Genomic DNA, 11,596 nt, shown 5'->3' with positions numbered 1-11,596 from the left:
GGTGACCCTTAAGAAAGTTTACATGAGGGGGCTGGGAAGGTGGCTCAATGGTAGAGTGCTTGCCTTGCATGCCTGAGGCCCTGGGTTTGATTCCTCAGCACCACATAAGCAAAAAGAAAAAAGCCAGAAGTGGCGCTGTGGCTCAAGTGGTAGAGCGCTAGCCTTGAGCTGAAGAGCTGAGGGACAGCGCCCAGGCCCAGAGTTCAGGCCCACGACTGGACCCCCCCCCAAAAAAAAGAAAGTTTACGTGAGGAAGGGGGACTTTTTCTAATTTGTAAAGTTAGGGATGGAGATAGTTGTAGAGGAGGGGGAAGCAGGAGCCCCCTTGCCTTTCCTCCCAAGGCACTGTTCCCTAGCATCTCTCATCCCCATTCCTCCTGTCCATTCCCAGCTCCTCACCCACATCTTTCCACTGGTCTTTGACCCTCTACTGTCTCCTTTGACTCCTGCTATTCTACAGCCCGAACTGAAGGAGGAGGCAGTGGGCGAGTCCGGCGAGCTGAGAGGGGTAGCCCCTCACGCTCCAACGAGGTCATCAGCCCAGAGATCCTCAAGATGCGAGCTGCCCTGTTCTGCATCTTTACCTACCTGGACACACGCACCCTGCTGCATGCTGCTGAGGTCTGCCGGGACTGGCGCTTCGTGGCCCGCCACCCCGCTGTATGGACGAGGGTGCTCCTTGAGAATGCCCGGGTCTGTTCCAAGGTGCCTACTCATGCCTTGCTGGGAACCCACTTTTCCTCTGGCAGAATCTGGCCCCTCGTGGCTGGTCTTTGCAATCCTCATAATACCCCAGCTTTACTTTGGCTCCCCAAAGTGTTCTCATGGGGTCTCTTACTCTGGTCTTGGCCCACCTCAACCAAGTTGAGATCTGTTTTCTCCAAATCACCTACTTTTCCCATAGTTCCTGGCAATGCTGGCTCAGTGGTGCACGCAGGCCCACTCTCTGACACTGCAGAACCTGAAGCCTCGACAGCGGGGAAAGAAGGAGAGCAAGGAAGAATATGCTAGGAGTACCCGGTGAGGACTGCGGGGGTTGGAGGGGCTGCCCTTGGGTTATAGACATGGAATTAACTGGGGATGCTTCTCAGAGGAAGTGGTGACCACAAGCAGCTCCCTGACTTCTTGGTAATCCCCAGGGGCTGCCTTGAAGCAGGGCTGGAGTCCCTGCTGAAGGCGGCTGGGGGGAACCTGCTGATCCTGCGCATTTCCCACTGTCCCAACATCCTCACCGACCGCTCACTCTGGCTGGCCAGCTGCTACTGCCGTGCCCTGCAGGCTGTCACCTACAGGTGGGTTCCCCACCAGAAGCAAGGTCCTCTCAGCCTTAGGCCACAAGGATCCCTAGATATTGCCTTCCCTCAGGCTCTAGGGAGATGTCTCTCATGAGCTCTATTACCCAAAGAGAGCCTTGGTAGCAGAGGCTACCAGGGCGGACCACTCCAGCTTTTGTGTTTTCAACAGGAGTGCCACAGACCCCGTAGGCCATGAGGTCATTTGGGCCCTGGGTGCAGGCTGCAGAGAGATCGTCTCCCTCCAGGTGGCACCACTTCACCCCTGGTGAGTCTATGTAGGGGTGGGTGGGGAGGAGCCATTTTTGGTCTAGTGTGGGGTCCAAGGACTGAGCAAATCTGAGTAGTCCATAGCTACTGGGGAGACTACTCACATAGTAATTCATGTACTGAGGCATGAGGAGCAGGCCTTTAAAAATAGGGCCTGGAGTCTTGTCCTTCCTTGCTGGCAGTGCCATTTGGGGCAGCCTTCCTCTCTTAGTTTCTCTACCTAACAAAGTGAAAGTGTTATTAGGAATCTATCAGCCTTATTAGGATTACTATGGTTGCCAATGAGATCATATCCACAGGGCTTGCAAGACCTGTAGTAAGGGTTCAGTAAACATTACATTAAAATAACCAGACACTGGCATATGACAAGCAGATCAAAGATGTCAGTATATATACTGTACAAAAGAAATGGGGTATGTCCCCCCTTTCCTTTTCAACCATGCTTTTCCACCATGCATGGTGGGGGCAGCAGTTCAGTAAATAAACTTCTTTTCCTGTCTGGAAAAAAAAAAGAAATGGGGTGTGGTGGCACATTCCCTGCTATCCTTGCACTAGAGAGTAAGAGAGCAGAAGGATTGCATGTCCCGAAGCCAGCCTGGAGCCGGGTGCCGGTGGCTCACGCCTGTAATCCTACCTACTCAGGAGGCTGAGATCTGAGGATCATAGTTCAAAGCCAGCCCATGCAGGAAACTCTGTGAGACTCCTATCTCCAATAAACCACTAGAAAACTGGAAGTGGCGCTGTGGCATAAGTGGTAGAGCGCTTGCCTTCAGCTGAAGAGCACACCAAAGTTTTCTGGTGGTTTATTGGAGATAGGAGTCTCACAGTCTCTCCTGCCCGAGCTGGCTTTGAACTGCGATCCTCAGATCTCAGCCTCCTGAGTAGCTAGGATTACAGGCATGAGCCACCAGCGCCCGGCGGAAATGGGCTTTTTTTTTTTTTTTTTTTTTTAAATTTTTTTTATTGTAGAGATACTATACAGAGGGTTACAGCTACATGAGTGAGGTAATGAGTACACTTCCACTTCCTCTTGAACATTGTTACCCCCTCCATTGTTTTCCCCCTACCATCCCCTCCCTCCCTCCCTTCCCCAAGGTTCTTTTTTTTTTTTTTTTTTTTGATCGTGATTAAGTGATTACTTAATTTCCGGAAATTCACAGTATTGTGGAATAATGATGCTCATTTAAAGTCACAAGTTCATTCTAACTTTCCTGGAGCAAATTGTCTATCACAGTCTGTAATATATAACGGTGCTCATATGTTATATACCATATATGTGATCAGCAGCATGGGGATATTTAGTAGTGGTTCAACCAGATGAGTGGGAGTTCTTTGTTTCTTAAGTCCTGTTAGTTTTGTCATATCACCTAACATTTTGGATTCATCATCCACTTATCAGGGAGACCATGTACTGTTTGTCTCTTCGTTCTTGGCTTACCTCGCTCAACATGATTCCTTCTAGCTCCATCCATTTCCCTGCAAATGCCATTATTTTGTCATTTCTAATGGCTGCATAATATTCCATTGTGTATAGATACCACAATTTTTGGATCCATTCATCTGTGGTGGGGCATCTAGGTTGTTTCCATATCCTAGCTATTGCGAACAGTGCTGCAATAAACATGGAGGTGCACGTGTCCTTGTATATTGGTTCCTGTTGTTCAGGGTAGATGCCTAGAAGTGGTATGACTGGGTCGTAAGGGAGGTCAATCTTTAGCTTTCTAAGGACCCTCCAGACTGCTTTCCAAAGTGGTTGTATGAGTGTACATTCCCACCAGCAGTGTAATAGCGTTCCTCGTTCTCCACATCCCCTCCAGCATTTGTCGTTGGCTGATTTGTGGATGTGGGACATTCTGACTGGGGTAAGGTGGTATCTCAGGGTTGTCTTTATTTGCATTTCCTTCACCACCAGGGATGATGAACATTTCCTCATGTGTTTCTTTGCCATTTTTATTTCTTCATTTGAGAAGTCCCTCTTTAGTTCCCTTGCCCATTTAGTAATTGGTGTGTTGGGTTTGGGAGGGATTAGTTTCTTGAGTTCCCTGTATATACAGGATGTTAACCCCTTGTCTGATATATTGCTGGTAAATATTTTTTCCCAATTAGTTGGCTGTCTTTCTAGCTTGGTTGCGATAGCTTTATCTGTGCAGAAGCTTTTTATTTTAAGGTAGTCCCATTTGTCGAGTCTCTCTCCAATTTGTTGTGACCCTGGGACTCTGTTCAGGAAGTTCCTTCCTGTGCCTATTAGTTCAAGTGTCTCTCCTACTCTGTCCTGCAGTAGTTTCAGAGATTCAGGTTTAATGTTAAGGTCTTTAATCCATTTTGAGTTGATGTTGGTGCATGGTGATAGGCTGGGGTCCACTTTTAGTTTTCTGCATGTGGCTGCCCAGTTTTCCCAGCACCAACGGTTGAAGAGGCTGTGTTTCTTCCATTGTATGTCTTTGGCTCCTTTGTCGAATATCAGCTGGCTGTAGGCCTGTGGATTTATTTCTGGATCTTCTATTCTGTTCCATTGGTCTTCGGGTCTGTTTTTGTGCCAGTACCATGCTGTCTTTGTTATTATAGCTCTGTAGTAGAGTTTGAAGTTCGGCATGGATAGCCCTCCCATATTGTCTTTATCCCCTAGAATTGTTTTGGCTATTCTAGGTCTTTTGTTGTTCCATATGAATTTTTGGACTGTTTTCTGTATTTCAGTGATGTACGTCATTGGGATTTTAATAGGAATTGCGTTGAATTTGTATATTAGTTTTGGAAGTATTACCATCTTTACTATATTAAGTCGGCCTATCCAGGAGCATGGGAGGTCTTTCCATTTCCTAGTGTCTTCTGCAATTTCTTTCTTTAACTTTTTATAGTTCTCATTAAATAGTTCTTTTACATCTTTGGTTAGGTTAATTCCTAAATATTTTATTTTTCGGGAGGTTATTGTGAATGGGGTTGCTCCCTTTATTTCCCTCTCTTCCTGTACATTATCAGTGTATAGGAAGGCAACTGATTTTTGTGGGTTTATTTTGTATCCTGCTATTTTGCCGAAGTGATTTATGATTTCTAAGAGTTTGGGGATGGAGTTTTTGGGATCGTGGAGGTATAGTATCATGTCGTCTGCAAAAAGGGATAGTTTAACTTCTTCTTTTCCTATGAGGATCCCTTTAATGTCTTTTTCTTGCCTTATTGCCCTGGCTAAGGGTTCTAGGACTATATTGAAGAGGAGTGGAGACAGTGGGCATCCTTGCCTTGTTCCTGATTTTAGGAGAATTGGTTGTAGCTTTTCCCCATTAAGTATAATATTGGCTATTGGTCTGTCATAAATGGCTTTTATTGTTTTTAGAAATGTTCCTTCTATTCCTATTTTCTCCAGAGCTTTTAGCATGAATGAATGTTGAATTTTGTCAAAGGCCTTTTCTGCATCTGTAGCGATAATCATGTGATTCTTGACCTTGGCTCTGTTGATATGTTGGATTACATTTATTGACTTACGTATGTTAAACCATCCCTGTGTCTCTGGGATGAAGCCTACCTGGTCATAGTGAATTATTTTTTTTATGTGTTTCTGGATTCTGTTAGCTAGAATCTTGTTAAGGATCTTTGCATCTGTGTTCATCAAGGAGATTGGCCTGTAATTCTCCTTTTTGGTTGGGTCTTTGCCTGGTTTGGGGATGAGTGTGATATTGGCTTCGTAGAATGAGTTTGGGATAGCTCCTTCCTTCTCTGTTTCTCTGAAGAGCTTGAGGAGTATGGGTATTAGTTCTTGTTTAAAGGTCTTATAGAATTCTGCTGTGAGTCCATCTGGTCCTGGGCTTTTTTTTGTTGGAAGACTTTTGATAGCTTCCTGTATCTCATTATAGGATATTGGCTTATTTAATTGGTTAACTTCTTCTTTGCTCAGTTTGGGCAACTTGTATTTCTCTAAAAATGCATCCATTTCTGCCCGATTTTCTTCCTTTAGAGAGTATAGCTTTTGAAAGTAGTCTGTTAGAATTGTTTGGATATCTTGGGTACGTGTGGTGATGTTTCCCGTGGCATCCCTAATCCTATTAATATGGGTTTCCTCTCTTCTTTTTTTAATTAATCTAGCCAATGGGCCATCAATTTTGTTTATTTTTTCAAAGAACCAGCTTTTTGTTTGGTTTATTTTGGTTATAGTTTTCTGATTTTCTAATTGGTTAATCTCTGCTTTTAATTTGGTTATCTGGCTTCTTCTAGTAGCTTTAGGTTCCATTTTTTCCTGTTTTTCTAGCTGTTTTAATTGCAACATGAGATTATTTACTTGGTCTGTCTCCATTCTCTTGATGTGGGCACTGAGGGCAATAAATTTGCCCCTCAGGACTGCTTTTGCTGTGTCCCACAAGTTTCTTTGTGAGGTGTTTTCATTTTCATTGAGTTGTAGGAAATGCTTTATTTCTTCTCTGATCTCTTCTGTTATCCAGGCATTGTTAAGGAGTGTGCTGTTCAATTTCCATGTATTGGAGAAATTTCTGCTGTATGCTTTGTTATTGAGAGCTAGCTTGATTCCACTGTGGTCAGATAGGATACAGGGGATTATGTCGATCCCTTTGTATTTGCTTAAGTTCCTTGCATGAACTATGATATGGTCTATTTTGGAGAAAGTTCCATGAGCTGCTGAGAAGAATGTGTACTGTGTTGTTTTAGGGTGAAATACTCGGTAGATGTCAGTTAATTCCGCTTGCAGTATGGCCTCTCTTAATTCGGTAGCTTCTTTGCCAATCCTCTGGTTGGTAGACCTGTCCTTTGGTGAGAGTGGTGTGTTAAAGTCTCCTAGTATTATCGTATTGGGATCTATTTTATTCTGTAAGTTTGAGAGCATTTGTTTGACATATCTAGGTGCACCAATATTTGGGGCATATAAGTTGATGATGGTTATATCCTCCTCTTGGATTGTTCCCTTTATTAATATGTAGTGTCCGTCCTTGTCTTTCTGTACTGATTTTAATGAAAAGTTTATTTTGTCAGATATCAGGATAGCTACACCTGCTTTCTTACTGGGGGCGTTTGATTGGTAGATCCTTTTCCACCCCTTCACTCTGAGTTTGTTTGTATGTTTGGCTGAGAGGTGGGTCTCCTGAAGGCAACAGATGGATGGGTCTTGTTTTCTTATCCAGTCCTCAGTTCGATTTCTTTTAATTGGCGAATTCAGCCCATTTATATTAAGAGAAAGTATAGAGAGATGCATTGTTGTCCCTGCCATTCCGTTTTCCTAAGTTTTTCTTTTTTCCTTTCCTCCTGTGCTTGCTCAGTTAGACTTTGAGTAATGCCTGTTTGGGGCAGGCCCCAGTTCCTGGCTGCTTTCTTCAGGTTGTGTCCCCCCTCTTAGAATTCTTTGTAATGCTGGCTTAATGTTTATGAATTCATTTAGTTTTTCTTTGCTATTAAAAGTTTTCAGTTCTCCATCAAATGTGAATGCTAGCTTTGCCGGGTAGATCAGTCTGGGTTGGCAGTTATTGGCTCTCAGGGCTCGTATGGTGCTTTCCCAGGCTTTTCTTGCATTCATTGTTTGTGTGGAGAGATCTGCAGTAATTCTTATTTTTTTCCCATTGTAGTATAGCTCCTTCTTCATTTTTGCTGCATGCAGGATTGTTTCCTTATTATTCAGATCTATCATTTTTACTATAATGTGTCTAGAAGTGTTTCTCCTGGGGTCTTGCTTGTTGGGTGTTCGATAAGCTTTTGTGATGTAGTTAAGATGGTCGTTTTTGAGGTGGGGAAAATTTTCATTGATTATCTTGTTAAATAGGTGTTGCATTCCCTTGCTCTGGAATTCCTCACCTTCGTCCACTCCAATTATGCGAAGGTTAAATTTTTTAGCATTATCTGCTTGCTCTTGAATATCCCTTTGGTTTAATTTGAGTAATTTTTCCATATCTGTCACTTTTTGGTCCAGTTGGTGTATTCTGTCTTCTGTATCTGACACTCGACCTTCCATTTCATTCACTCTGTTGACAGTGGCTTCTATTGTGGTTTGCATGGAGGAAATGGATCCCTTTATGGATTCAATGTTGGTTCTCAGAGTACTGATCTCACCTCTCAATGAGGTATGCATTACCTCTAATTTGGCGTTTATCTCACTTCTTATTGAGGTTTGTGCAGCTTCTATTTTTGCATGCATCTCTTGTTTGATACCCTGTATCTCTTTGGATAGTTCATCCTTGTGCTCTTTCAATTTCTGATAAATTTCTCGCTTTATTTCTTGAGTCATTGCCTCCAGCAACCCTTGGAAGTAGCCTTTGTCTTCCATTCCTGCTTTGCTCCCACTGGGGCTCTCCCCTGTGTGGCTGCTGGCTTTTGGGGTGAGCTTGCTGTCCTGGGTGGTAGTAAACCTTGTGATTTTTCTCTGTGATTTTCGCATGGAGGTTCAGGAGACTGCTCTTCAATTTTGTTTTGGTGTGTCTGTCTTTGCTTGGTTGCTGATTCTGTATTGGTAGAGAGAGTCTGTGCCTGATCTGGGTTCTGTTGGGAGCCTATTTCCAGCTGCTATTCTGACTTACTTAGGATTCTCAGCTCTCTGCTGTAGATTGCTGACAGTTCCTGCCTTTGGAAGGGTTGAGCAGCCTAGACTGCTTGTGTTTGCTCCTACGGGTGCTCTTGTGAAGAACAGATGCTCTGGATGCACTCTCCCAAATGCTGGAGTCTGCTATGGGCTCCTGATGTGTTTTTGTTTATTTGTTTTGGGCTGGTTGTGGGCTTGAACTCTAGGTTTGGGTGCTGTCCCTCAGCTTTTTCAGCTCAAGGCTGGCACCCTACCGTTTGAGCCACAGCACCACTTCTGACCCTTTTTGCTTTTGTGATGCTGAGGAATCAGATGCAGGGCCTCATACATCCAAGACTATCACTCTATTGCTGAGCCGCCTTAACAGTCTGAGCTCCTGCTTACTATCAGGTGCTGGCAGCCTGTGTTGCCCAATTCCCAGTCTAGGGTATATGGGTGGAGTTTTGGTGGGGTTTGGGCTTCTCTTGTCCTGGGCCTCCAGGTCTTTTGTTGTCACAGGCGTGCTTCCCGGGGGAGTGTTGTTTCCTGGTTTTCTCCCCTCTGTTGAGGCGTATGCTCAGCTTTTTACTTCAATTGGGAGGAGTTGGTTGTGTTGTTCAGGCGCCGGATCCCCGGGCTTGGTTCCGGCCCCAGCCTGGAGCGCGCTTGTTAGGCCTGTGCTGATGTGTATACCCCCTAGGTTATACAGCCTGGGGGACACAGTTCAAATTTCTTCTACTGTTGGTAGTCTTGACCCAGGGGCGCTGTTCCTGGCTTGGGCATTTAAGCTCCCTTCCAGGGGTGCTCTTGCTCTAGCCTGGCCAGCTGAGTGTGCTCCACGGGCTGGTGGAGCTCTCAAACAGTTCCCAGTTTTAGTGGGTCCTGTGGTCCGGGTGCTGGGGTAGGGAGTCTAGGTCAGGGTCTGGGGATTCCCTCCAGCTCTGGTCTCCCTTGAGGGATACACTTCCCCTGTGGGGTACTCACCCTGGAGCTGGTTGTTTCTGTGTGGTGTAGGTCGTCAGTTGTTGTTGCAATCCGGGCTGGGTTGGGCGGTGGTGGCTCTGTGTGATTCTTTTCTGTCTCTGCCTCTGTCGAAGCTGTTGGGTCAAGAGTGTCCACGCTCAGGCAGCTTCTTCTCGGTACCTCTGGGGCCCAAGTGACCCCGCCGGGTTGTTGCGATCGTGATCGGGCGGGCGGGTGGTCTGCAGACAGGACCCTTTGTCGCGCAGAGCCGCTTTGGCGGGATGGAACCTCTCTGCTCGGGTGGAGAGTGCTGGATCGTTGCGATCGCGAACAGGCGGGCCGGGTGGTCTGCAGCAGGTCCTTTTGTCACTCCGCTGATGCCGAGCGGCTTTGGCGGGATGGAGCCTCTCTGCTCGGGTGGAGAGTGAGGGGTGGGGGTGGGATCCTCGTGGAGACTCCCGGCTGGTAGGTTTCTCTGTTCCTGGCGATCTGCTGTTCTGCAAACCAGTACCTGATGTTCTGAAAGTGGCCCCCTGTGTCTCTGCTGTTTCTCTGGGGCTCCCACAGCCCCCGCCGGGCCGGCTGGCCGGCGGCTTGGCGCGCTGCCGCGCGGCCAGTAAAGGTTGGGGGAGGGGTCTTCGCTTTTCTCTGTTTTGAAATTCTTTTCCTCTTTCTTTTTTGTTATTCTCCGCCTCTGGTTTTTCTCTGAGTGTTCGTCTTTTTGTTGTTGTCGGTCTCTTGGGGAGATTAAGCGTTGGAACTCGAACTCTCTTTTTGGTTGGAGAGCGCTGTGGCGTTTCCCTACTGCCCCGTCGCCATCTTGGTCCCCCAGGAAAAGGAAATGGGCTTTTTTAAATAAAAAAAAGAAGGGGCCTGGATAAGGGGCTTAGGTTTTTGCATCTTATCTAGAAAGTAATGGGCAGCTATTGGGATATTTTAGTTTTTAAGAAGGGGATTAAGATCAGGCACTGGGGGGCTCATGCCTGTGATCCTAGATACTCAGGAGGGTGAGATTTGAGGATCGTGCCTTGAAGCCAGCCCAGGTAGGAAAGTCTGTGAGACTCATCTCCAATAAATTACTCAGAAAAAGCTGGAAGTAGCACTGTGGCTCAAGTGGTAGACATCGGCTAGCCTTGAGCAAAAAGAAGCTCAGAGATAGCACCCAAGCCTGGAGTTCAAGCCTCAGGACTAACATAAAAAAGTAGGGAGGGAGGGGGTATTAAAATCAGACTGCTAATGTTCTGTGCAGTACGAGAGCAAGGGACTTTGTATGTGCTATAACACTGCACCCTCAAGGCTTGGCACAGTTGTCTCAGCTGTAGCAGAGATAACTAACTTCTGAGTGACACCATGAGTAGCTGTAGGAATGGTGTCAGCAGTATGGAACAGGAGTTGGCAGGGGCTGGTAGCAATTTAGAATGCCAACGGTGCTCTGACCTGTTAGTCATGAGTTACTCAGAAATTGCATGAGGTGAGGAGGAAAGAGCCAAGGGGTGATTCCAGTTTTGATCTCATCAGCTAGGTAGTTGGCAGGGTATTTCCCTGAAGTGGGTATGGATCCCCAAGGAGGAACATGCTTGTAGTGTCAGGCATCCAGGTTTCTCTGACAGCCTCCCTCCTGTTTTTTGTTTTTTGTTTTTTTAACCAGCCAGCAGCCTACTCGCTTCAGTAACCGCTGCCTGCAGATGATCGGTCGATGTTGGCCTCACCTCCGGGCCCTGGGCGTTGGGGGTGCTGGCTGTGGGGTACAGGGCTTAGCATCACTTGGTAAGTGTTTCCTTGGGGCTGGGGTGGGAAGTAGTCTTGGATAACGCTATCCTGTGAATTTCCACAGGAGCAGGGGATCCAGGATGCTGAGTAGGGTTTGTCAGCAGAGCCTTTCTTCTTTTTCCTAGCAAGAAATTGCATGCGGCTGCAAGTTCTGGAGCTGGACCACGTGTCAGAGATCACTCAGGAGGTGGCGGCTGAGGTCTGCCGAGAAGGCCTGAAGGGACTGGAGATGCTGGTGCTCACGGCCACCCCTGTCACCCCCAAGGCACTGCTGCATTTCAACAGTAAGCAGTGGGGTACTGCAGAATGGGATATGGCAGTTAACTGTCTGTATACCATCAGCATGTAGCAAAAATATTTCCTGTCTGTCCTAATTGGCAAGCACCAGTACTGGGGGTAGACCAACAAGGTTCTAATTCTAGCTTTGCCACCAGTGCTTCTGAGGTTAGTATTGTATTCCAGGTCCACCAGCATCTGGTCTTAACAGCTCATTCCACAGACATGTGTTGCTCTGTAGAGCCAGGAGCTACATAGATCCATTGCAGAGGCACAGGCAGGCAGGTTCTGGAGCTGGACCTCGGGTGCAACTCTTGGATCTGTTAGGTGAATTTTTTTCTGCTACCAGGGTCTGAGCTCAGGACCTTATGCCTGCTAGGCTTTTTGCTGGTCTTTTGGGAGGTATCACATGGATTTTTCTACTCAGGCTAACTTTGAACTGCAATCCTTTGATTATCAGCCTGAGTAACTAGGATTACAGGGGTCACCATACCCACCTTTCTTGCCCTTTGTGACTTTGGACAAATTACCTGAATTCTGT

At 46.4% G+C, this 11,596-nt stretch overlaps 1 protein-coding gene across 2 annotated transcripts in view; it reads left to right on the top strand.

Moving 5' to 3' along the window:
* Fbxo41 (F-box protein 41) overlaps positions 1 to 11,596 on the top strand; it is a 45,873-nt gene that overhangs the window by 27,784 nt on the left and 6,493 nt on the right. The window contains exons 6-11 of one of the 2 annotated variants that reach the window (XM_069988973.1): positions 461 to 705; positions 905 to 1,020; positions 1,140 to 1,292; positions 1,465 to 1,560; positions 10,658 to 10,776; positions 10,905 to 11,063. In XM_069988973.1, the coding sequence (XP_069845074.1) occupies positions 461 to 705; positions 905 to 1,020; positions 1,140 to 1,292; positions 1,465 to 1,560; positions 10,658 to 10,776; positions 10,905 to 11,063 (888 nt within the window). The remainder of the gene's footprint in view (positions 1 to 460; positions 706 to 904; positions 1,021 to 1,139; positions 1,293 to 1,464; positions 1,561 to 10,657; positions 10,777 to 10,904; positions 11,064 to 11,596) is intronic. The other variant, XM_069988974.1, reaches the window with a different exon arrangement.

Source organism: Dipodomys merriami, unplaced genomic scaffold, assembly GCF_024711535.1.
Source record: "Dipodomys merriami isolate MVZ:Mamm:240054 unplaced genomic scaffold, mDipMer1.0.p SCAF_37, whole genome shotgun sequence".
Classification (NCBI taxonomy): domain Eukaryota; kingdom Metazoa; phylum Chordata; class Mammalia; order Rodentia; family Heteromyidae; genus Dipodomys; species Dipodomys merriami.
Note: the sequence above shows the minus strand (reverse complement) of the source record. Positions and strands in the feature narration are given on the sequence as shown.